Raw genomic sequence first — 27837 nt, forward strand, 5'->3', positions numbered from 1 at the left:
ACCGGTGAACTCAGGCCAGCCTCTTGCTCTGCGGCTCTCAACAAAAACCTGCAGGCGATGATCAACCCCGGCCGCTGCTTTGACAGCCGGGATGCCTTTAAGATCCACACATTCTTTCTGGGGTTGCCTTGAAAGCCTGGGCGACCGTCACAGAACGTGTAAGCGAGGAAAACCATCAAGGGACAGGGGCAAAGTGATAGCCAGGAGCTTTGTGAGAAGCCAAGAGTCTCTTGTTTCCTTCAGGGTGGGGAGAGGGCGAGAATGAGCGCGGCCAAGTGGAAGGTGTGCCTTTTTGATGTTGGATGAAACTTGATGACATAGGGGGGCCGGGGGGAGACCCAGCTGTGAAAGCCATTAGGACTCAGGGAGATGTCCCACCCTTTGGCAATGGGCGGCCAATTGAGCGCACAGAGAGTCCGTGGCCAAAAAGCCTGAGCTCGTAGCCAGGGATCCAGGGCCGGAGAGAGGTGGAGACAACACATCATCACACGCTGCCTCATTCACTGTGAAAGCTAAATAAACAGCCCATTTATCAAACTGCCCTCCTTCTCTCTCTGTCTAATCCAATTGTTTCTCTGGGACTCCTCACTCTCCCTGGACTCTTCCTCCTCTTTCTTTTCATTTCCCCTCGTCTTTCATACCAATTCCTCCCCTCTTGCTCTCCCTCACTCACTCTATACATGCTGCCCCCATAGATTTCAGTTGTTCAGCATTTTCTCCAGTACAAGGCCTGGCCCAATAATTGAAAACAGATCAAGCTGTGAAAACCAACCCATTGAAAATCCCTTTGACTTTATATAAGAGACAAATGTTTCCTCTCCCGCCCTGCCGTCCCACTCCCACTCTGAAAATAAAGCTCGGCCGAGTAGGCTTCACTAGAGGAACATTTCAGCCGCCGCTGTGCAGACGCAGGAACGTCTAGAATAAGCACAATGGATTGGGTCCTAGCTGAAGCTGGAAGTACTATACTCAGCATGTTCATGTTCTCTGCTCTGAGAGAACGGGCGGTGCTGGGTCTGTCACGCATGCTGTCTTATGGTGTATGATAATGCACCCAGAACAATGTGGCTAAATTACCATACTCTCTAAAGGAATGTGCAGCCACAAACTGCAGGAGCTGCCCCGCTGACCTGAGATGAGAGTTGTGTTAATGCTGTGCGCCACATGACTGCAGTGGCAAAGGCCTGCTGAGCTGATAAGCAACAGATGAATTATGAGATGGCAAGGTTTCACCTATATTTTAATAAACAGGTACATGGATCAAGACGTTTGAACACGGCAGCGCCACTCAAAGATTAAAGCAGAAATATATTGCAAAACCCTTTAAACAGACATAAAGGCAACAGATGGATCACCGAACAAACAAACCAGGCACAGGTGCACGGGCCCACGGGGGTCAGGGATCGCAGGGAGAAAGAAACAATTCTTACTGTTCCTCTATCTACCAATTCCAGAAATCTCTGTCAGTCTCGCAAATCTCAAGAATCACACTTGGCATGCGCGTTGTTAAGAGTCGGAGGAAGTGCAGTCACGAATTTGGGGCGATACATTCAATATCGATGAACTAAACAGAGTTGAACATGTCTTCTTCTATGTCCTCCCTGCCATTGTCTCATAATCTGACCTTGATATTTTATTACTGATCATTGGCAGACAGTATGTTCCTACAGACAGAGCATCTTTAAAACTACTTCAGGTTGAGCTACAACGTGTTTACCCTCCGCTCACTGACATCCTCTCATGTCCTTCACAGCTCCAAACTGAATAAAAGACGGCTGATGTGGTGTCTTCTCATCACCTGAATGCAATAAAAAGCTTTACAAGGCTGGGACCCCTCTGCGAATTCCACTTCAAACTGCAAACAAGAAGCTTGAGCAGAATGTTTTTTGGGAGAATCAAAAAGCAAAGACTTTATATGAAATGCTCCTTTTATTAAGGAGCACAGGGCTGATCACAGACCAGTTACCAGACATCCGTAACCTTCAAAAAAAATTACAGAGGCACCTGAAAAACTGTGCCTTTTGTTTGAAATAGGGGTTGGGTCCAGCTGTAGCTCTGAGGTTAAATCCAAAGCGTTGTCATCAGCAGAGTCCAGCTCAGCCCTGTGCAAGCATCTGCTGCTGTGGATATGACAGTGGTGCTAGGCTGACCGTGCTGCTGACCTCTCCCTCGGTTAATGCCGTGGACACAATTGGCCGGACTGAGGGCAGAGCGCAGGTGTAAATAATCCACAGCCGGAAGCCTGAGATCAGAGTTTAACAGCATTTCTGGGCAAAAGGTCAATTTTTTACCGCTGAGGAAAGTAACTGCAGAATATCATTTTTTTGTCTTTCAGCACGTGCACAGTTGTGTAGTGATGTCTTTGCACAAGCATCTGCAACTAAACTCATCCGAACTAAATCAGGCACGACCCTTGAAATCCGGCCACTACAGTAATGAACAGTGATGCAGCGTCTGAAGCTGCAGCTGTTTCTTTCTGTTGTGGATCACTGTTCCACCTGCATGGAAGTGTGTTGGCAACGCCTCTGCCGCTGTGTGTAAAGAGTGGCGCTCCCAGGAGAAGGTCTTCTACAATACAGGCGAGAGAGTCCTCTGCAGAACAAAGTATGTACCATTGTCTATAGATCGCTGTGGATCTCTGCTGCAAATGGACAGTATTTATAAAGCGCTTTTCTAGTCTTATCAGCTGCTCAAAGCACTTTATCCATTTACACACACGTTAATACAGCGCTTCTCTACACAGCGCTTTTTATCAGCTGTGTCTCTTGCTCAAGGAGTCTTCGGAATGCAGTCTGGCAGTGTTAGGGAGTCAATTCACGGACTCTCTGGTTTTGTGCACAACCAACCAAGCCACCCTTGTTATGCTATGAATACATAGTAACTATACAAAAGTAGCTGATATATATATATATATAAGTGCGTCTCCGTCATCGTTGACCAAGTGGTCGATCCTGAAGAGTTATGGACCCTGCGGCATCCCACAGTCCCCTGCTCAAGTTTTGTCCACACGATAGAAGGACGTGTCTCTGAGTGAGTGAGCGTGGGGCTGTTGGAGAGGCTGGAACTTTTCATAGGCTGTCTCAGGATGAGAGCCGGTCATGGACTGATGAGGAGGAGGTGGTTTTGGTCCCAATTTTACCCGACTGCAGTGCAAGAGGCTGTGCAGCTCGGCGCAGGAGAGCCATGCATCATAATTAGTCAGCGTTACATGACAGCCGGGTGAACTCTTACTTTTAATCATTTATCCTGACAGTATCCTTGACGGCTAAATTCCAATCAGGTCATGCTTAAGTTCAAGTGAATATTTCTGCAAGATGTCATGGGTGCTCGTGAAATATCACAGAGACAAGTCAGTTCACCTTTGAGTCCAAGTGAACATTTGGACAAAATTTGAGTAAATTCCCTCAAGGCGTTCATGAGATGGAGATAAAGGGGAACAAATAAACATTTAGTCTTTCGTGCTAATTTCTGTTTCTTATAATTGAATTGGTACTGATTTTCAAAACCGTTGTTCAATAATAAAATATTATTCATTTGAATTTTCAAATAAAAACTGACAAATTGCCACAAACTCTGTGTCCATATACTGTACAGCACTCAGAGCCTGATGGGAAATGAGTAGATCCTCGGGGATTTGCCGGAGAAACCTGGTTATCTACACATGTATATTATTTGGTCTGTGGTTTTACAGAAGGTTGGACCTGATCTGCCCACAATCGTAAAATTGGTAGCTGTGTAATTTTAGTGGGACATTTACGGGCGACACTGGATCCAAGCAGCTGCACACGGTCCTCTGTGAACTTTCACTGACCCTCCGTCGCCGCAGTGAGGGAGAAAAACGAGCCGCTGTAAAAACCACCACCTTAGGCAGCGTGACTCCCTGCCCAGCTCTTTAGATCAACTTCCTCGTATAAGTCAGGCTCCTCTCAGTGTTGACCTCGTGATGCCAACTTCTGTGGTGGCTCTGTACAGACGGTGTGGCTCGGTCACCATTTTTATACTTGAGTGAGTTAAAGTAGCCTGACTAATTCTAAATGAGTCATTCATTGCCTATTCAAGCTAAGTAATAAAGAGTAAAGCATTAACCTTTTACCTCCTTTACTGGGATTAATCACTAAAGTTAATTGTACAGGGTCTTGTGTAGCTTTCCTTCTCGTTAATGCATTGACTGGAACCTTTAAATCCAAACTGTATTACATAATAAAACGCTTTAGGAAGTGGAAGGTTTTGAAGACAGTCTCCTCTGTTGCAGGGGTTGTGCACATCATTAACGTTACTAACCTCAGCTCAGAATAGGCTCTGAGAGTCTTGAAAGATCTTGATGACACCCTGGATGTTCCCAGTAGAATGATATTTACTTAGAAGTAAACTGTTGTGAAGATATACATCTATACTAGAGTGTTGATACCCAGCCTAAGCCCATTGGAACCAGGTGGGACCCTACATGCTGGAATGGGTTTGGACAAAAATTTGATAAAATATTTGGTTTGGGTTTGTTCAAGTTGGCTGGGCTATCTTGATTTACTTAACTGCATATGTTTGTAATCAGGGTAAATAAGCCATAACCATGTGTTTCAACATTACACAAACTCAGCTGATATTTACTGCATCAGGCTCAGGTTGGGTTCGGACACAAAAAAACGGAATACCTGTCGAGATGGGGTTCTGTTATTCTTCTCCTGGCCACGCAAAAGTTTCGGAAAAACATACTTTGTACATTCAATGGCAGAAAACTGAACAGAGGTAATAGTCGGAGATGTGGTGTGAATGGTTCCTCTTCTGTTAACAATTAACAGGAACTGACCAAAACATTGACTTCACTCAAATGATTCTATAAAAATCTAAATAACATAAGTAAAATCTTAGCCAAACAAAGCTCAGACAGGTTCAACAAACTTGGCCTCTGCACTCCCAGTGTGTTTGACCTGATAAACCCTCCTGCAGTCTTTACTCTTAACCCCCCTACTTTACATTGCTGGACCACATGTGGACCTTAGGGCTCTCTGCTCTTACTGCTGAGATGTCTGCTGTAATCATTTGACTCTTCCACAACAAGTAAGTGGGAGCGGTGAGTGTAGCCAAGTCGTGCAGGACAAAAAAACCTGCAGATGAAGTAACCAAGCCTACAATTAATCCAACAATAAAGCAAAGAGGAAATCAGCCTCATAAACAACAGTAACAAGAGACAAAAACTCCAATGAATTTGAAACAAGGAGCTGTAAATCCTTCAGGCAGCCATCATTTAACCAGACCTCTCAATCGTGCATTGACCTTGCTGAGCTCCAAAGGACGTAAATCAAGCTCTGTGTCACTAATTGTGATTCCAGAGATGAACGCATCAAAATGAAACCTCGGTGTTGTTGGAGAACACTGGCACAGCTCACAATGCGAGGCAAGAATTATTAGGACCACCTGCTCCTCCTGTGAAACACACTCACCGAGTAAATCCAAGTCAAACCTGTGATCCCTTCTTGATTTCACCTCACTAACCACACTTTATTTACCAGCTGGGACGTGGATTATGCTGAAGGTTGAGGAAATCATCGGCGTCCTGATGTTACTGGTGGTCCTTATGATGTGAACGCAATGGATTTACAGCAGCACTTAGCAACACTTTCAATATTTGTTGGTTTGAAGGTTTCAGGTACTGTACATCTTTTCTCAAGGTTGCAGCTTGGACAGCGGAATAATACATATTTAATTTTAGCTTTCTCTGTAAACACCGATCAGATTGGATGAGGAACAACAGCAGAGATCTCTTGTTTTGGTACGACCTCAGTCACTTTTTGTGATCGATAAATGAAACAGTTTCCTCAACATAAACGTTATCTGTGTGACAGCTTCTGTTTTTGTAATAATAAATTAAAAATAATCAGTTATGGCACATTAAAGTTGTGGCACTGGTCCACTTTGACGAGTGTTACAGTAGATGCAACGTCCCCATCTATAAAAAGCCATCGCTTCCTCTGAGATCTGCAGAAATCTCACGGTCTTCAGGACAGGAGCTGCTACAGTCACCACATGTTTGTAGAGGAGTGGAACAAGTGTATATTAGCTCCACCAAAAAACTGGCACAGCACCAACATTTACGTGGCTTCCAGACATGCACTGAAAGAAAACGATATTTAAGAACTTTTGGTGCTAAGACGCAACAGTGATGTGATTTCGCCTCCTGCTTGCTCTACCCAGGAGACACCTCTCGTCATGTGTGAAAGGCAAAGCCCGGACGCGATTTTCCAAACGTCACGTCTGAAAAAAGCTTTAGTTAAGTACCTCCACAGGTAGCAGCTCTGGCTCCCGGCACACTGGTGGCGGTGCTGGTGGAGGTGGTGGCGGGGGCAGAGAGGACAGAAAGGGTTTTTCCCCCGAGCTCCACAAGCTTCTTATTTAACCAATGAAAACAATCTATTTATATCTCCTTAGAGAAAATACAGCCACACTCACATGAAGCATCAGAGGCCCTCTTTCTCTTCTCTGTGGAGAACATAGGATCGCTTTGTGCTGCCCCCAGGTTTCTCTCTGTTCCTTTCTGCATGTTTCCAAGGTCTTGTGCTCACAAGCTTAGACCAAGGATAAAGATGCATTAAGGGACATGTGTGCTTTTTCTCTTGCTCTGAAAACCAGGCAGTGTGTTGGAAGAAAGGAAAACTGTGCTGCACCGCACTCATACTTAGTAAAACACCAGCTTTGTCCAAAATTCCTTCTAAATTGGCCTCAAGTAACCTGGAAAAATCTCATTTTAGACATAATGGTTTCTATAATTATGCAATAAAATACAGAGGGATAATAAATATTTAAGATAACATTTCTACAAGCTATAACCAGACTATCAGCTTTCTCTCCAGCCAACTTCTCTACTAAGGTGTAATGACTTACATTTCATCCAAGTAAGCTTTTCTTCCCTATGCACATACCGCAATAAACATGAAGCAGATTATTAGAAAAGCTCCCATTCACTGTATATTTAGGTAATCCTCCAAGTTCTGAAAAAACTTATACCATATTCAACTACTGTCAGCTGCAGCTCTCTCTCCACTGGGCGTTTTCAGACCTACAGGCCATTTGCACTGGTCTGAATCCAGGGATGGGATGTTCTTTTGTTGCTTTAATCTGCAGATTAGTTTTATTCTATAGCTACAAATCTCCTCAGGTATATGTTGTTGGTTTGGAAATATTATGAAACTACCCACAGTTCTCCAAAGTAGCTCTGGCATGTGGTGTCACGCTTCTCAGAGATTCTGGCTGTTGGTAAATTAGCTCCAAGGTTTAAAAGCTCCAGAAGTAAATGTGTTTGTTCCATTTCACACACTCTCACCTTGAAGACGAACATCTCCCTCCTGAGGATGGCCAGCGTGTTGAAGCCGCCATCGCAGATGTTGGGTTTAGCATTGGGGTGGGACGGCCTGTCCCCTGGGGGCAGCCTCGGAGGTCGCGTCTGCCTGTCTGGCTTACGGGGGTCTGAGGGAAGATGAGAGCGGGGTGGGGGCGCTGTCGGCAAAGGCTTAGTGGGCTGGAGAATCTTATCGGGAGGCCCTGGAGGAAATGAAAACAGTTTTCTTTTAAAGTCAGTATATTTGATACATACTTAGTATCTTCCACCAGCAACACATTTCTGACTCTCATGGGAGGACTTATCATAAATAACTGTGTACGCATTGAAACAAACCCTGATTCACTACATGTACATCAGCAGCTCAGAAGAAAACAATATATTGAGATGAACAGAAAGGTATTAATAATGTGCTAAATTTACACAGTGAGGTAAAAATACTCAGTGTTCTGAGGAGACATGCCCTGGTGTAATTTAACATTCATGAATTACATGAGAGAAGGAGAGCGAGAGGCAGGGCGAGCGAGCGTGTTGTGCGCATGAATAATTGACAAAGTGTGAATATGACAGAGAAAGTGTGAAGACGAGGATGTGAGCTGCCATGTGCTGACTGGGGCCTACAGATGCAGGACTACAAGACTGCAGTTTGAAAGATGAAAACGTGACAAACCACCCCCCCTCCCCACATACCCTAATGAAAAGTATCAATGAGTAACGATGGGGTACATACTGTAAATAAAAGTCTGCTGTATCCAGACGTAATAAATGATTTCACATGCCAGCGAACGCAGAGGATAAAAAAACTGAATGAGGCGGCAGTGGACTAGATCTATAGTGAGCAATCAAAAGATAAACCAACATAAAAGTTGAGCAAGTCGATGGGGGGGCTACATGAGGGGGAACTAAATCCCCTGTAATACGCCCCAGATTGCAGTTATGTACTCAGACCCACAGTCAGCTGGACATGTAGCAAACATGCACTCACACACTCACACCAACAACAACATGATGAGAAACCATGACAACAGACTGGAGGCATTATTATCACTATTTATCTGACCAATCACAATGCATGTTGTTGACAATATTATATTTTGAAGGTGTAGAAGTAGAACAAAAATGATTTCCTACTCTATAAAGTCTGATTCAAAGTTGATTCAGTATTAAATTTAATATATTTGTCTTTCATCATCGCTCACAGTTTTTTTTTTTGTCATTAAAAGGATTTGTTGTTGCAGACTTGAAGCTAGGATCAAAGAACCGGTGACCCAACTCTTCATATAAATATATACACACAGCAGTGTATCAGTATCTGGACGATTAAATCCATATCAGTTGCAAATCAAATAAAGGTCTGCAGCTTTTTGTTCTTCTAGTTTCCAAGTGGATTTTATTATATTTATTTATATTAGACATCAGAGATAATGAAATCATATTAACACCTGTCTGGTGTCTGTGTGTTCAGGTGGTAAGGACGTCCTTCATGTAGATTCAAACTTTAATGTGAAAAGACTTCCCTGTCTGAGCGAAGAGCTACCACGGCTTATCCTGTCCTTCAACTCTGGTTGCAACAGCGAGGAGGAGGAGGAGGGAGGGAGGGAGGAAGGAGCGACTTGATAGTTCGCCCAGGCCTGCCACTCCCAGAGGGACAAACCCTGACCATGTAAGCAGATGGCAGCCTCTTGTGTTAATGTGCTAATGTAGACCAGAGTGATCTCAGCAGAGTGCGACTGTTTTGCAGCCCTGCAGCTGTAAGGGGCAACACTGTCACTGTTTCCAAACTTAAATGGCAAACTGAGGTTGGGACCACAGTGTGACAATTTGTATAAGAAATGGAAAACTGATGGGTATCTTCACAACACACCAACAAGACTGGAACACCACATCAAGCAGCACACGAGTACACAGGGTTTTCTATTAATTACCTAGATTGTGGCGGCATGACATAGCCTCATTTATACAACTTTTGATGATGGTATTTTGCCCTCATTTATACAACTTTTGATGATGGTATTTTGCACTGTTACGTCGTTGTAAGCTGTGTGCTATGGAGGACCATACATGACATAAGTAAAAATAAATAAATAAATACAGAAATAAATAAATAAATGAATAAATAAAAATGGAAATAAATAAATAAATACAGAAATAAATAAATAAATATGTTAATACCAAAACAAATGTCAAAAGAAATGTCTTAAATATATTTTGACATTTATTTTTTGCCTGATACATTTCCTTTGCATTTGCAGTGTCCTTATTCTAATGAGAAAGGCGGGCCTAACCGCAGTCTCATGCAGGATTGGTCACAGGAGTGTAATGATCCAGCCCTACTACTTCTGCCTTTCAATGCTGGTGTCCAGTAGCTGTTTGCAGCGTTGAGCCAGTTCACACTTAAAATGAACTAGTTCAAGTTCAGAGGGTTAGTTAAGGTTATTTTTTATTGGGATGATTTAGCTGTCAGTAGTCCTGACTGTGAGCGTCACGTCTCGTGTTGTACTGAGCACAATGAGCGAGCCGAGAGGAGGAGGAAACAGAAACTCCAGCTCGGTACAAACCACCTGCCGCCTCTGCTCTGATCATGAAGCCGCTGATCTCTGAGCAGATGTGACCAGAGAAGCTCTGTGTTTCCACTGTTTCCACTGTTCCACAGAGTCACTAACTGGCTGCTTCACGGTGAAGAGCTCAGGTCTCAGTCACTGCCCGTGTCTCTGAGCGAGTGTGTGACGGAGCGCAGGGGCTGTGTGTGTGTGTGTGTAGCTCAGTTGACCAATCCTGCTCGAGACTGAGGTTAGGCCCGCCTTTCTCATTAGCATAAGGACACTGAAATGTGGAAATAAATAAATGTGGAAATAAATAAAAGTTGCAATAAAAGTGGAAATAAATAAATAAAAATGGAAATAAGTTTAAGACATTGATTTATTTAATACTGCATTTATTTCCATATTTATTTATTTATTTCCACATTTATTCCAACTTTTATTTTTCGATTTCAGTGTCCTTTTAGGTGTGAACTGGCTCAACGCTGCAAACAGCTACTGGACACCAGCATTGAAAGGCAGAAGTAGTAGGGCTGGATCATTACACTCCTGTGACCAATCCTGCATGAGACTGCGGTTAGGCCCGCCTTTCTCATTAGCATAAGGACACTGCAAACGCAAAGGAAATGTATCAGGGAAAAAATAAATGTTAAAATATATTTAAGACATTTCTTTTGACATTTCTTTTGGTATTAACATATTTATTTATTTATTTCTGTATTTATTTATTTATTTCCATTTTTATTTATTCATTTATTTATTTATTTCTGTATTTATTTATACATTTATTTATTTATTTATTTTTACTTATGTCATGTATGGTCCTCCATAGTGTGCAGTGCACTTGGCCCCTCTCTCTCACTTTCAAAAATATGTATCTGTTGGTCAAGGTCAGACTGTGCAGTCAGCAGTACCAGGAGAAACCCCACTGAACCATGAAAACATCCATAAGGTTTTGACCATCCCAAGCAGGCAGGTAGACCTCATCATAACACTATCTTGTCACTCCAGTCAGATGAGGGTGTACTGTGTGCATGTTTAGTGGCCAGGCCTACCTCAGTCCTCAGCATAGCAGACAGCTTGACTATATGTGCACATATTCTAACTGTTCAACTGATGAATAAGTCAACATTCTTATTGTTGGTTAATGGTTGATAATGAGTGTACCTGGTGTGAGAGTTACTGAAGCATGCAAACATTGTCTTATTTCAAGCAGTCACTGTGGGATCAGCAGGTCGTCCCAGTGTGTTAATGTCCACTGTTAATGTTTATACAGATTATTCTGGAAAGGCACGGGACCAGAATGATAATCACACCAACGTCACTCAAGGCCAGGGCTGGTTATATGTGTTTCATTGATTTAAACCACATCTGTTCCTTAGGTTTGTTTAGCACTAAAAATGTGTATGTTTATTTGACCAAAAACATGTGGTTTTAAGTTTGCTTCCCTTCATGCTTACGAGCTGGGTCCTGACATCTGCATAAAACGAGAGAGCCGTACCATAAATCTTCTGGATGCCCTGCAGGTCGTCCATGGGCAGCTTGAAGTTGTCAGTGTCCATATACTGGTAGAAAGGAGCCATGATGGCCGTGGGATCATTGGAGTGCTCGAGGCCCAGGGCGTGACCGAGCTCGTGGACCGCTACCAGGAACAAATCGTTACCTAGAAACAGACAAAGAAAAAAAAGAGAAGATAGAGCGGTCAGTGCAGTGCTCAACAGCAAAAATGTGTTTTGCAGCATGAACAGACGAGTCAAAGTAATGGTCAGTTCTGGGTTATTGTCTGTAACCTCACAGCTTGTCAGGTTGCACCTGTTCAAATTGGCAGTGAAACAGTGGTTCCTTCACAATAAAGCCAAGTCTGCTGAGTTTTGTTCTGGGTGATTTAAATAAACAGGAGCCTTTGTGAGAAAAGTTCCAGCTCAGTTCATGTTAAGAACATTAAATTGTCTATGTACTATCCCCACAATGAATCCAGGCATATGTGAATGTGCATGTGGTGGGTGTTGATAATCCAATAATAATTTAAGCAGTGGGTAACATAGCATGTGAGTTCCCTGACAGAGCAGAGAAACCTTTAGTCTCTGTGAATAGTTTTGAGTCGTCGTATGAAAGTGAATGTACCAGGTTGACCTTATGACCCAGAAACTTTCTGCAGACCAAACAGCCAGACCCCGATTGTACGACACTGAGATATCTGGGCTTTTAAGACAGTCATTCTTCAGCTTGCGTCACCAGCAACCAAAACAACAACAGTAACCCCTCCTCCTCAAGCTCTTTTATATTGTTTAGCCGAAATGTCAAATCCAATCGATGAAGAAGCTCATTATCATTGTGGAGAAACACGTTGGTGTACAATTAGGATTAGACAAGTACGTCTGGTCTTATTTATAATGGCACACTGGCTGTCTGTGGGAAGATGGGAGGCTGACTCCTCTGTGACATGTGAAAAATGTCACTGCTGTGATTCATTCAACTTTTGCCATTACAACATTTAAAGACACTAGACACTGGCAACAAAAAATATCAATCAGTGAGTTTTAACTTGTGGTGGTCAATGGCTGAAAATAGGACAGAAAACTTTGAATTTGAAGGTTGTCCCTCTGATGCTCTCCCGCTGTCATCTCTCTTCAGTTTTACCCTTCCCCGCTGTTCTCATCACAGCGAGAGATGCGTCAGGAATGAAAAAGAGCATCACTTATTCATTGTGATTCCTGCTAAAGGGGCGCACTTATCTGCAGCAAATCTGTCACATGAATAACACATCAGCAGATAGTGACGGTGGATCAGCTCCTTTCTGAGCTGCAACAGTACAATACTTCAAAATCAACTACTGGGAAATAGTTTTAATTGGTCTTTGTGAAGGATATTTGGCTTTGTAAATATCAATGAGTCTTTACAAGGTTAATGTAAAGTCACAGGTGTAGACAGACTCTCAAACAGCCTTAGAACACTTCACATTTCAGCAGCATCCTTCCGATGAAAATCGACTGCTCTGAAAAGTCCGCAGAAATACAGACACTCACAGGCACAATGAATGCAAAGTTTGTAAGATTGAACAAGTGTGTGAAGATAAACTTCACAGAAGACAAAGGGAGGCAAGAAAAGAAAGGAGATGCAGAGAAGAAACAGCTCAGTGATTTAGGATCCACTCATGAAGAAAAACAGGGTTTCACCCGTTGCAGCACAAAACGCTTCATCAGCACAGTCGAAAGTGCTTGATGAGGTTTAAATGAATAATTCATTGTGCAGTTAGTAAACACACATGTTGTTGGTAACACCTGGTATGGATTTCAATTTAATTTATCAATGTAAATACGTAAAAAGTGAAAGTTATTTTATAACTTCAATAACCACACTGTGGTTATATGCCTCCTCCATCTAGTGCTCAACTTAAAAGGAATTAAATAAAAGCTACAAGTGTATTCATTGGCGAAATGTGAAGTATCCCTACATTGACAAAGTTTCCCTGATATATCAAATTCACCACAACAAAAGGCCAGGGGGGCCTTGACCTTTGACCACCGAATTCTGATTGATGTAACTGTTTGTCCAAGTTAACACTTCTAGTAAATTTGAAAGGATTCCCTTGAGGTGTTACCGAGACATCATGTTCACAAGGTGACAAATGTGTTTTGTGAGGTCACAGCAACGTTGATGTTTCAATATCTAATCAAATCACCCTTCAATCCAACAGCACGTTTTCTTCTATGCATTCTTGAGGTATTGTGTTAACAAGAATATGACAGACAAACAACCCCCGAAAACATAAGGTCTCCCACAACTGACTATTGCTTGCACAGAGGCATGAACGTGTCCATGTCCTGATGCTGCAGATGCTGCATTCACATCAGCTGTGTGAGTAAAACGAACGCCTGTCTCCCTCCCTCAATCTCGAGTCAGCCTCCTGGGGCCATTTGAGGTCATTGTTGTCACTTCCTTTCAGATGCTTATGTAAGTCACACTCTGATAGACAGGGACGTCCTACCGGCCCCCGGGGCCAAAAACACATCCATGTGTACTGCCTGGCTTATTATCAGCTGGAAGGTAAACAGAGGTTACAAGGGAAACAGGGAAGAGAGTGGACGTGCAGGCAGACAGCTAAGGGTGAAGAGACAAAGAGGTGATGGTGTACAAGAGAGAGAAAGAAGTGAGATACAGTCGAGAAACAAAACAACGGGAGAGGGAGGGAAAGAGGAGTGGGAGGAGGAATTTAAAAGAGTAGGTAAACAGAGATTAAAGAAGATGCAGTAGACGTAGGAGTAAGGGCGTTTGGTGCGATAGCTGCGGGAGGAAAAGGGGAAAAAAACAGGATGATAAAGAGAAAGGGGAAACTGAGGCAAGGAAAGCGATAAGACTCAGGTCTACTTGTTATCTTGTAAGATGCTCCAGTGTGCTTGCCAGCACAAAAGATGGAGATGATGAATTATACAACCGCAACCTTTGACCTCTGCATTTGTTACACCAATCTCCTGTCAGTGGCCGTATCTCAGCCCCAAACACAGAAACATGCAGCAGATTAGGCGGGAGGTAGTTTACAGTTGAAGGGCAACAAGTTTTTGTGACAGTGAGTCCTGTATTTTTCACAACACAGTGTTTCTCCTGGTTTCAGCAGTAATTCAGTGATACTATAACTTTATTTAGTAGTAACAAACCACACAGTTCCAGCACTGTTACATGATTGTAAAGTATTTGCAACGATCACAGCAGCCGCCCACGGCAGCAGCGGGCTTGCCGACACTCTCCTCAGGACAGGTCAAGGTTGCAGCTAATGAGATAGTGGGGCAGTGATGAGAGAAAAAAAAAAGTAGAAGAAAGATGGAGTAGAGAAGCTGGAGGAGGAGAGTCGCTGGAGATTTACGACCAGACATACCTCTCTCTGTCTTTCCCCACAGGGCGTGGCAGTAAAGTAAACGTTGGTTGTTATTAGAAACCAGAAAACTCTTACGGCTCTTCATCCGTAATTTACCAGCTCCCGGCACATGCCGCTACGGTCCATCTGCCGGTTAGGGGCCCACGTGACATGGGGAAGACGGCGGTTTCGGCCATAAACTCTCACACACACACACTGGCCCACAAATCAGAAAAGGGTCCCTGGACATGGCTGTTCAATTGCAGTAATAGCTTGGGTTGTCAGCGCAGGCCTCCAGGGGCCTGTAAACCTCACTGCTTCCTCAGTGTTTAACTAAGCGCCCGTGGTTTGCTCAATACAAGATGTCAGATACAAGCCTGGGTGACGAGAAGGCCGTTCACCTGTTGCCTTTAAAAAGGCTTCCCTCATGTTTCTGATGTGTTTTTTTTTTTTTATCCCTCTTGTGTCTTTTGTAGTCCAGAGTATGAACCAGCAACAATAGCAAGGGGCCTCTCTCCAGTCAGAAGCTCAACATCCCCTTCCACATCAATAATAATGATAATAATAATAATAACTTTTTTGTATAGCACTTACCTTAACAAAGTTACAAAGTGCTTCACAAATTCCATGGCAAAAATGAATGAATAGAAATAAAAGATATTCAATTGAGTTGAATCTAAGGCGCCAAATCATAAAATACTAAGGTCGAGACATTTTTACAGTTCGCACAATGAGCAATAATTTTGGTGACTGTGGAGAGAAAAACACGCTCATCCCCTGGAAGAAACCCGTAGCAGAATCAGACTCAGTGTGGGCGGTCATTTGCCTTAACCGGTTGGGGTAAACGGAGAAAAATGGGGAAGAGAAGAGACACAGGGGGGAAGGGGGAGAGAGAGACCAGGAACACTTGTGTAACCATTGTATTTACACTCTGTCAGACTTGTTGTTATATTGACAATAATAATCTTCAGTTGTACATTGGTGTCGTCAGGTGTTTCGGCCTTTTAATCGCAATAACGATATAATCCGTACCTGAGGGTACTCTGAGGCTAAAGGTAAATCTGACCAGTCCTACTGGCATGTATGGCAGTACTACAAAAGACATGTAGATCAGACATCATTACCTTTATGCTTTTTTGAACTAAACTGCTATACTCTCATAGGCAGCAGAGTCAAAAGCTCTCCTATTTGAGAAACCACATAAAATATAGTTGCAATAAAAGTAAAAGGAATTAAAACTTTTATTATTTATTATTAAGTTATTCTTTAAATCGATCCTGAATATAACTGGCAACCAATGCAGTGCACAATGATTGAATAATAAGCATCGGAATTATTGTCCGAAAATCAATGCACATTAAGCTAATGTTAAATTTATGACCGGATTTCAGTCTGTAATTCTTAATTTGGCTTGATATTACTTACGACCTCTTTGTTGAGACGTCCCTTCAATTATTTCATAACTTTGAAACGTCTGTTGGGCTTTTTATACTGACAACGACGCCAAGCAGAGTTGAACCACTCCTACTCCTCAGAGACTCCTACAGCCTTTCTTCAGAAAACACAGCCCCGACTGTTACTGCTCTTAAGCCATCACGGTTGTTTTGTGTCCAAGTGTAAGCAGGCATAGCCGCTCTCTTTGTCCCAGTTGTTTCCCACTGTTCAGCTCTCCAAGGGTCTAGCGCCCCCAACATTCACAGAAGGTTTTTGTGGTAATTTCATGAATGTTACCTTCTGCTTTTTGTTCGTAAATCAGCTGGGCTAATATTTCCCCTGGCTTGGAGCCACTGATGTAAGATGTAATGTTTCATGAGCCTCCACTCTGCAAACATGAAGTTCAGGAAGCGAGAGGAAATGATCTTGTTTTACTAAGAAACCCTTTTGGTACTGTTCATGTAGAGTCTCAGTGTGATTAAATAGAAACTGGAAGTAGCGGAGCAGCTGACGAGTCCCGATCTTAAACAACTGAAACATGAAAAGTAATTGAACAGCTACAGTGGAAGGAAAAAATGGTATTGGTTTTGCAATGAGCTATTGTGCAACGTAAGCCATTGCCACTACTGTAAGGGATTTGATCGTCACTGACTGAGCTCGGCGGTGAAAAGAAGGAAGCCGAGGAGACCTTCACAACACTGACACAGTTTTTTCTCTGAGACGGTACGTTGTCAGAAATCAGACCGAACCTCGGCCCCTGGGGAAGGTGCAGATTCAGTATGTGTAGTCCAGAGAGGCAGTGCACACAGTGAAACGCAGTGAGTCAATGAGCGCTGTGCTGCACTGGATCTCAGCCCAGTGGTTCAGTGCCTGGCTCACAGGGCCCCAGGCATGCATGCATGCACACACACAGAGTCACCCACCCACCCACACCCACGCACACACACACACATTTAAGGAGCTCTGCTGGCTGTCACTCCAGAGCTGTGAAGACGTGCTCGACAGAGCGTCCACTGTGAAGACAGCAGCCAAAGTATAACCGCGTCCAAACACAGCAAACCATTTGGTAGATTTCACCACAGTCATTTCCAGACACAAAGGTGCAGATTCCGGGAATTTTCATGACCAAGCTGGACTGAAAAACGTACTTTCACCTTTGTTTTGTGTTGGTTATTTAAATTATGTGAAAAAGAAAGTTTGTCGAGATTGTCACAGTCACAATGAAATAAATCCTCACGTTAAAGAAGTTATGTCGGCAATGGTTTAGCTTTCTGCTAACTGCTAACAGCTTACTACCACTTGTTGTAAAATGTAAAATGTCTATATTCATATGGAGGTTTTTCTAGTCTTGATGACCACTCAATAGCTTCACAGCACAGTTTTACCATTCAGCCATTTACACACACATTTATACAGTGTATCTACATATCTATCACACACTAGCCACACAGTCGTCTTAACCAAGGACACTTTGGCATGCAGAATAGGGGAGACTGGGATCGAACTAGTGACTGTCTGCACCCAACAGTCTGACAGTTTGTTAACCAGAAACTTCAAGATCACAGCAACTATATAGAAACTTCCTAGCGTAGACAAACTGGGTGCATCTGAATAAAAGCCCAGTTCGACTGTCTCTACTTCCATCACAGAGATAGTTTGATCTGGTCAGATTAAGGTTCTCAGGATTATGGTTTATTTTTTACAACCTGTCTCATGTGAGAAAGCTACAAGAAAGATGAGAGTGAAATCAGCTCAAATTCTTTGACTCAGGATTTTTCCTCTATCGCTCTAGCAGAAATTTTGACTAAGCCACAGTTTGTGTGGTTAAGCCTTAACTCTGCAGTTTCAGAGTCAGCACCATCCCCTTCCCACTGAGGTTCATCATCTTCCCCGGTCTGTTGTTCCACTTGCTTTGCTCCCTCCTCTCCACTTCCATCCCTTCTCTCTGTGCCCTCGCTCCAGGCTGTTGACACTGGTTCAGCAACACTTGTCCCCTTGAATCTATCACACTGAACTCTCCCAGCTTCTCGGGGTAAAAAGACACAGCTGATGGGAGCAACATATGCACACTGGAGGGAATATTTACTGAGACTGCTACAGACGTTGCCAGGGATCCAGACATGACGTCCCTTATTCTTGTTGTGTTTATCTCTGTGCAGCACCTGGAAGCGAGCCAGGGTGTGTGTACATCTTATTGTGATAATGTATCATTAATAATGCATTTGCAAGAGTTGTTGTTTGCAAGTGTGCGTTCAGCAGTTCACACATACACACACATACAAACACTCACAGTCCTGCAGCTGCATCCATTTGTAAAGTCAGCTGGTTTCAGTAAACCAGAGGACGTGGAATTAAAAATAAAGTACGATTTTTTTCTGCACATTGGAATTGTTACCATTTGTCGTTTTTGATATCAGTATCGATAAAAATGCCACAGACACTATGGCTATATGTCACTGAAGCTACATGTACAACACTGATGCCAACATGCCTACCTCTTCCTTTATATACAAAGTAGGCATAAGTTACACTAGTCATATTTCTTTGAAAACTGTTAAAGTGTGTGAGAAGTACCCTCAGCAGAGTTGTGTACACTTTTTGTTTGCTGAGGATTATGGGTACAGGGTTATGAGAGCATCTGACTGACCGGTGGGAGGGCAGGCTCCCCAGGTGCTCGATTTGTTTTCGCGCGTGTGTATTCATGTGTGGGGGCGGAAGAGAGCACTGCCGCCCACGTGGAGGTTGATGCAGCCGTCAGTAGGCAGCCGTCTATTTCTAGTGTCAGCCTGGTGGGCAGGAACACACAGTGATATCTCTGTTTTGTTTCTCTTCATTTCAGTCCTTCAGTCTGAAGGCAGGGATTTATCAGCCTTATCATTCTCAGGGAATGGTTATGTCACCATAAAAACGATTTTCACATACAATAAACAAGTTGTTAAAGGTGCTTTGTTTAACCAATTAAACCAATTAAATACAAGGCTTTGGCAGGTTTCAACAAGTTACATTTTTAAGCCTCTTTTAGATCTTCATAATATCATAATGAAAAAAAAAGTAGGATCAATGTCGTATAACATATAAAGGGGAATCAGGTTCCCAGAATTACTTACACTTCCCCATAATTGAAGATGAGGTGAAGTAGCGGAATAGGAAACCCTGTACGCACAATCAAGTCATGTATAAATCTTTATCTAAGTGTAAAGTGTTTTTAAAAGCTAGCGGATATTTAGACGTTTTCCATCAACCCTGCTGTCACCATAAAATTTGTGTTGATTCCTGCCTCCCGTCCCTGTTAGTGGCATCACCATCTGCTACTGCTGCAACCTCTGACTACTTCTGCTCATCTTTTGTACCATGATGCAGTTGTTTTTATTCATCACAAGATTTTTCCTTTCTCTGCCGGTGTCTAATAATGCTGATGTTTACAGGGGCACAGGCTTGGCTCAGACGGGGGCCATGGATTTAATGAAGCATGGGATATATACCGTCTATATATACTATATATATATATACACACGATGGAAAACAGATTACAACAATTATCTTTGTTATTCTATGACTGCCTGTATGTTGCCTTAGAGAAAATAATTATCTTTAAACTGACTATGTATATGATCATATAACTCAGACATTCATTGTACAGAATACTATATATTGATATATTATCTTATATATCATGGCATCGTGAAGTTTCTGATCTTCTGATCTATTATGGAGCACTTTAAGTCATATCATGGTGTTACATCATGTGTCGTCCATTGTATCCCTGCATCCCTGAGATAAGCTGCCCAAGGTAGAGAGAGTGTGTGTTTGTGTGTGTGTGTGTGTGCTTATGTTTTCTCTGCTGTTTTACCGCCTGTGTCCTCCAACAATTTATTTTACTTTCAGTAAATCAACCATCAATACTGCTCCTACCGCTGCTCGAATGGAGCCATGCTGTACGCGTCCTTATGCTGCTTCCAGTTAAAGATAAAGATCACCTGATTGTGCCCATTTATTTTCTTTGGGAGATATGAGAGAGGAAGAGGTAGAAGCAGAGGAGACAGAAGGACAAAGATAAAGGAGGACATCGCCGGAGTCAGGAGGACAGAGAGAAGCTGAACAACATGAAACAGATGGAACGTGTTACTTTCCTGGACTGACCTCTAACTGAGAAGCAGCTTGGAGACATAAACCCACGATCAGATTCCAATCTTAATCGCAGTCAACGTTCCGCTGAATGGCTTTGTCACTTTATATAGACAATAACAGATACTGAAGGACAATCCTCCTTTATGCAGCCTCACTAAAGAAGCACTTGAACAAAGGCTTGGACAGAGAGGATCCGATGATGAAAGCAGCATTGGAAAGGTCTCCAATATGCCCACACTTTTGTGGGCAGGCATTGGCAAATATGTGAATCAATTTACCAATCCAATACTGTATCTTTAAAGTATATTAATTTCAATTTTCTTTTACCGGAAATCACTTCTTCACTTCCCCCAAACAGCGGTTTCACTGTCAGGTAACTGACCAACTTGTAAGATTCATTGTTGTGTGTCCTAAGATAAATGTAGTTGTGTTTTCTTTTATAACAGTCAAACTAGATTATAAAAGAAGTTCTATGGCATTCATTCGCTGTGTGTATTTATATTTCAAAGGGTTTAACCTGAGCCAGGCCGTACACCAATGACAGCAAGCATCACTTCCATACACATATTCGTTTGGTACTTAGTATTGGTCGATATGCAAAGTCCAGGCATCAGAATTATGGGGGAGGGATAAATATGATCGTAACATCTCTGGGGTCAGACAAAGAATCAACAAGCACACTGAAATTCTGAAAACAGAGTCTTAAATCCAAATCTATATTCATCCTTAAAACCATTTATTCACAAACAACACATGGTTTCCTAAGAATATCAGAGCCATATCTTGTAAAAATAAGCCTGTGGTAAATGCATTGCAGGAACACTGAGATTAAATGCACATTTACTGGATCACACACCAACGCTACCTGGCAAAGGGCTTTGAGAGGCAGCTGCAAGATGTAGTCTGTGCAGCTGCAGCAAGACGCGGGGCTGCACAGTCATCCATGTCACATCTGCAGCTTTTGCAAAATGCTGTGGTTTGACTGATACCCGGTACCAGGAGGAGAAATAGCATTTTAGCAAAACTTGCATTGATTTGTTGCCTTCCGGTTTGAATTAAGGGTTATTGGCCCCTAAAGACACATCTCAGCTTCTCTGCCCTCTTACCACACCCAATCTCTCAGATCCTCAGATCAGTTGCTACATGCTGCTCCTTGGTCAAGGCTTAAGGGGAAAGGTGAAGGTGCATTCACTGTAGCTACTTCAAAGCATTGGAACTGCCTACACCAGTTGTTTTTTATTTGCATTTTCTTTCGTATTTTATGATGTTTTGGTCATTCTTGTGTTAAGCTACACGTCTTCTTTTATTCAAAAGCACTTCAGTCACCTGCAGTTGTCTTTAAATTTGCTTTGAAAAATAACTTCTATTTTCTTTGTCTTGAATGGTGCTTTGGAAACAATATAAGTCTTGAGCCACCTAAACCCACTGAACTTGACTGAGAGTGAGCGTGAGAGAGACCAGGGAGAGACGACAACTGCTTCCTCCTCATCACCCAGTAGGAGTAGTAGCCTAAAAATAAATCTGCAAGGACACCATATGCTCAACCCCTCAGCCTCCCTCCCCTCTCCCTGACTCTATCGTATCTGATTTTCTCCTCTCTTTTTTCCATCTCTTCCATCCTCTGTTTTCTCTCGTTACGCTACCCACACTCGACAGTCGACTTCCACCGCTACAGAGCAGAGGATTGATGTCGTTTTATTATCTGCTGGTAAAAAAATAAAAGGGAAACTGCTGAAACGATGGTAGCTTTAAATGTACAATCGTTACGGATTGGATGTCAATGATAAACCGCTCTGCAGATCGATGCTAAGGAGCCGGGCTTTCTCTTGTACGACCATCAATCAATCAGCTGATCAATGTCCAGCCTGTCCTGACATCACCTCCCTCAGCCAATCATCACTCCGTTATTGAGCCCCCTTTCCACCCTATCCACTGTTAACTCACTCCAATCTCTGGAAACATAAATTCTTGGAGTATTTTTCCCTCCTGGTGACACTGTTTTTCTAACCTCTTTGGTTCATTCTGGGAGAAAGGGTGAGGGAAATAATAAAGCCCTGGAATCTTTCATTTCCTGTGTATAGGTCTGGCCTGCATACTGTGTTATGTTACATAGTTTTCACTGATACTACCGGAGGCTGGAGGTCCTTGAAGGCATACCAGGCCTTATAAGTCACCCTTGGGTGAGACGGGGTGTTTGTGTACAGTCATGGTATGTAGTGGTGGTGGTTTTTTCCCCTCTAGAAATCCACTGAGCCTCAGTGTATTTGAGTGTGTGTGTGTGTGTGTGTGTGTGTGTGTGTGTGTGTGTGTGTGTGTGTGTGTGTGTGTGTGTGTGTGTGTGTGTGTGTGTGTGTGTGTGAAAGTCAAAATGGAACCCATCTTATCTGTTCCTGCGTGCATCGCTTTGATTTTTCACAAAAGAAAACACAGCGGCGGCAGCCCACAAAGATGACCTTGTGATAAGGCACCCGTGAGCGTCTGCTCGTTCGCTTCTTCTGTTGTGCAGAAATGGAAAACTGTCAACAACAAGAGAGAAATCTCCTTTCTGCTAATCTGCTCCTTTTCAGAAGTGGTCGCTGCGCATTGAGATCTGTTGAAAAGACAGTTACAGACTTTTTCCTCTCCATTAGCATTCACACCAAACGCCTCCACAATCCTCCTCGGTCTGTTCTCCAGCACTCTGAATTCATGTTTTCATCCATCCCTTCAAACATCCATCTATCCATCTGACGGGATATTGGCTGATCCCCCATCCCTTCACACACCGTCCCTGTCGTCTCTCAGGGTGCATCATCCTGGGTAACATCCCAGTCTCACCATCCCTTTCTTTTGAGTTGTCATAGTGGGAGGAGACAAATGAAATGTCCAAGCACCATAAGATCTGAGGAAACCAGGTCATTTATATAATGTGGCTGCAATTTTCTGTCTGAATATTTCCAAGCCCAAGAGAAACGGAGCCTGACAGGCATTTCGTTTTTGTGTCTGAACCCGAGCCAGCCCGAAGTTTTTCCCAATTAAAGGCACGTGCAGCATGAAAAAACGACTACATAACCAAGCCAACGTGACTGAACCCAACCCCAACCCAGAAATAAAATAAACATTTATGTCCAAACCCATTGGGACACATCAGGGCTCAGGTTGGGTATCACTATATTTCGCAGGAGAGGATATTGGTGGACCACCCACCCCAATAAGGTCATTCCCTGTCGTCTCGGCATTCTGGGTAATATCACTGTGCAATCCAAAACACAATGTCTGTCTTCTCACAGTAAGTTGAGGCAAAATGAGAATCATAAACACTTAAAGTTCTAAAAACAGATGAGATTCTGTCTTCTTCTGGAAATGTATTCCGCTATGTTGGCAAAGACCTAACTGATACCAACATTGTTTGATTACCATGGAATAAATCATGAAAACAGCTCCCTCAAGCAAAACGAAACACCCCAAAGCCATGTTTCATCTAAAAAAATGATTGAACAAGTCCTTTCCTTGCACTGGAAACACTATTGTTTTAAAGCAGCATCAAACGCTTACTTTGTAGGGAGCAAGAGAGGAGGCCGTTGGGAAAGAGAAACAGGCAAATCTATTATAAAAAAAACATCTTAAACACTTTTCACATGCTGGTGCTCTGAGCTCTTTCCAGGCATGATATGTTGTACTTTTTTGTCATGTGTGGTGTGATATGGGAGTCTACTGTCAACAGAGGATGAACGTGTGAAACTATACCTAAGGAATGAACACTATATCCTCTCTCTTGGAGGAGTGTTGGTTGGTGGAGGGGCATAGAGCTGTGTAACCACTCAGTCACAACTCCCCAAAGGTTTGTCCACAACAGACATTGTCATCCTCATCAAACCAGTTAAAAACAAAGCCAACTGTGGTCAATATTTTTCTTTACACAATCAAATGGAGACTCTTACTTTAAATTGCCATTGATCTGTAGGTGACTGGTAGTTTGCTCTTCTCTAAACTTTTCCTAAGCTTACTGAAGCTTCTTTCTGTTTTTTGTCCTTTAGTCGAGAAAATTGGCCAATGTGAGCTTTAAGATGAAATAAGCAGGCCTTTGTGTTTGCTGATATGCACCAATATAAAAACTAATTTTACAGAATAAACAACCATTTCACTGTTTTGAATGAAGTTTATGGTCAAACTGTAAAATATCAAACCTCAATCACATTTATGAAGGGCATCAGTCCTAAAATAACTGTTGGGCCTTACTCAAAACCTGAGATAATATGACCTGAGAATAACAAGTGAATGGAAACTGAGTCTCAACAGATAATCTGCCACAATTATCAATTAATCTGCAGATTATTTTCTCAGTCGATCCAAACTTGACTTCATATATTATCTTTGACAAACCTCAGATTATGGATTCAAATGTCAGATATTCAATTTAAAATGATTTAAACCAGAAAACAGCAGACGTTTGTCACATTTGAGAAGCTGGAACCAGGGAATTTCTGTTATTTATGATGATTTCAGCTGCCCCAGCATTAAGTAGTGAAATACTTGTGCCTGTAAACTGAGGATTTTCAGACGACCAATGGAGATTGTGATGATCATGATGCTATGATCATGATGCCTACAGTCAAATACACTCAGTTTTTTCAAAGCAGCCAAAAGGCGAATCCTGAGATGCAAGTTGTTTACAGCAACATTTTTCAAAGAGTTCCTCTGATGAGATGCATCTTTGCTGATGTTGGCTGTGCAGACATCACAGTACTCTCTCCCGTATATGATAAAAACATCAAAACATACAGAAAGGCTGCTGAATATCATTTATCCAAGTCTCTTAAAATGCCATTAGCTAATCCTAATAAGAGCCTCACTCTGCTGCGTGGGCTAAAATAACTGTGGAGTAATCCACTGTCCTCAAACGTCTCAGTGTGTGTGTGTGTGTGTGTGTGTGAGCCCTTTAACAAGTGTATGTAAGTGTAGGAGTCCACACAGTAAGCGAATAATCCTCCAGCGTGCATCAGTGATGTCACCATCCAAAACAATAACAATAACATCTTTGGCACGATGCTGGCAGCAGTCGCCGTGACGACTGATCCTTCCCGACAGCAGCGTTGGGGGATTAGGTACGACAGGGACGGGCAGCTTATCGGACAGGAGCTCATCTCCGGTGTGTGCATAACTTTTTAAAATCCATTAAAAGGAGGCAGAGGAGACAAAAAACAGACACAGAGACAAGATGCTGTTCTGGGAACGTTACATGATTCCCAGCTGTTACATGCACAGAGGCACTGGGCCAGTCACAGATGGATTACAAATCCCGAAAACAAGGTGGACTGGATGTATACGTGATCTATATCTACCTCTGTTGGTAAATGTTTGGAAACAAATTTTAAAGTCAATGCAATGACTGTAGGGATTTACAAATAGTTAAGGCCTTGAGTAAAACATACAGCTGACTCTACAGCCGACTCAACCTTTCCTTCATACAGGATTGTTTGGAATTGTGAGGCTCGACCTTAAAAATAGCAGTAATACATAATACAATGAGGATGGCTACAGTCATCACAGAAATGTCATTGTTTCTTTAAGCCCATGCTATGAAACGTTATGATCAGTCTGTCATATGTTATATTTGTTGTACAGAAAGAGATTAAAGGGAGATGTGTCTCAATTGATGGCGTGAATGATCATTTACAAAGCAATTGTAAGGGCTACAAGTGAGAAGGATTTTGTGTGGCTGGATACATTTGATAGGGCTCAGTCTTAAATTCCATCAGATACACACACACCAAATGGACCACGGTTAACAGAAAGGTCCATAAATACCGCCGTTCATTATGCCACCTCGACAATCATCGAGAATCTATGGTACATGAACCTGCACTCTGTTTCTTCAAAGAAACAGAGTGGACATCACCAGTTTGTCTTTCTATACTCGGAAAGGAGGCCCAGCACATTACACACACACACACACCAATGAACCACTGCACCAAGCAGACTGTAGGATAATAAGTTTGCCGCGTCAGCTCTTTTGCAGCTTAGTTTTTTTTTTTTTTTAAACCATTTTAGTTTTCTGCTTATTTCAGAGTTTTAATGACTGCTGCAGTTTACAGAGTTGACAATGAAAGTAAAGCCGTGCAGCAGACTTGTTGATGTGTTTGTCAAAATGGAAGAGATTTTTTTGGTCTCACTAGTGCAATGGACAAGGTACTGTAACTCTGTATATGTATTCATTTTAAGTACTGACCTCGGCTGGAGAGCCACACACTGACACATGACTCTGTTTAATATAAGTGGTATATTTTAGAGACAGATTTTTGTTGTTGTAGCTCTATAAAACCATCACACTTCCTGTTTGGGTGTGTTGAAGTGACAGCCGCTTCCCAGTCCTCTGAGTCACAACGACACAAGCCGTGTGTGCATCCCCACCCGCACGTGTGCAAACGTATGACGCATCATTAGTTTACTTTGCTTATTGTGTAATTCAAGCTGCAGGTTTGATCAGTTCCATCCCACAACATGCGTTCAGAAGTTGTTCACAACACAACATGTTATCTGAGCCAACAAAAGTCCCTCTGCTCTACACTGAATTTTCCTCAGGTCTATTTCCAAAGAACAGTTTTCGACAGCTCCCACTCATTTCCTCTCTCCCTTCTCTCCTCACCATACGCTGCTCTCCCGTTTTTCCCCCCTCCAGTTCACTCTCTCTCCCTTGAGCTCCTCAACCTCCAATATTTGTCTGGAGACGCTCTGCCATTCTCTCTTATCCTAGCTCTCTTTGTGAGGGATTTTGAAAACACCCAACGTTTAGAATCTCAGGGATCCTGTGTCCAGTCAAAACAATGAACCAGGCATCAATTTATTAATCAATTATTGAACTGTAGAGCTGCATAAATAATTTAATATATGTTACAAACCCAAAGAAATTCCCAATTTTATATAAGGTGACAGGATGTTTAAAATTTAATCTTAAAAAATTTGAATAAAGTCTACATACATGGCCCAACATTAGTGTGGACAGGGTGTCTCTATCACAGTCGTGCTGCTCATCCTGCTCTTTCCCTCGGTGTCTTTCTCCATCTCCTCTTTGACAGAGCTCAGTCATCTCCACAGTGAAGGCTGCACAGGGTTCACGGGTCAACCTGGGAGCTTACAGGCGGAGATCTGTTGAACCTGATCACAATACTCAACAGCTGCTTAACATCCAATCCGCGAAAAAGGCAAAGGCCATAACATCTCATGTTTTCATCACCCGACACCGTCGTCGGCTCATCACCACAAACTCTCTTGACATCTTTGTCGGTATCCTTTACGGGTGTGACACCACCTTCTCTCTGTGAGATCTTTTTTTTCTTTTTTCTTTCTGTGTCTCTGAGGAATCCCCTGCTGTGTTCATACATCGACTTTCTCTCATTTCTAAAGACGTCATACTAGGAGGCCAGGCGGATAAAGTCCGGAGGGGCTGTGGAGTCCAGTGCACGTCTGAAAGCAGCTATTCAGAGCCTGCTGAATGCTTACACACAGCCTGACAAGCTGCAGAGCTCAGGGGGTAAATCACTCAGCTCGGCCACAACTGATATGATTACTACGCG

General features: G+C 42.7%; 1 protein-coding gene across 3 annotated transcripts in view; it reads right to left on the reverse strand.

Annotated features, from left to right (window-relative positions):
* The window catches only part of LOC133932969 (matrix metalloproteinase-16-like), a 61056-nt gene that overhangs the window by 11583 nt on the left and 21636 nt on the right, over positions 1–27837 (reverse strand). For all 3 annotated transcript variants that reach the window (XM_062379891.1, XM_062379890.1, XM_062379892.1), the window contains 2 exons: positions 11372–11533; positions 7316–7533 (listed from right to left, as the gene is read on the reverse strand). In XM_062379891.1, the coding sequence (XP_062235875.1) occupies positions 7316–7533; positions 11372–11533 (380 nt within the window). The remainder of the gene's footprint in view (positions 1–7315; positions 7534–11371; positions 11534–27837) is intronic.

The sequence above is a fragment of the Platichthys flesus genome, chromosome 21, assembly GCF_949316205.1.
Source record: "Platichthys flesus chromosome 21, fPlaFle2.1, whole genome shotgun sequence".
Taxonomy (NCBI): Eukaryota; Metazoa; Chordata; class Actinopteri; order Pleuronectiformes; family Pleuronectidae; genus Platichthys; species Platichthys flesus.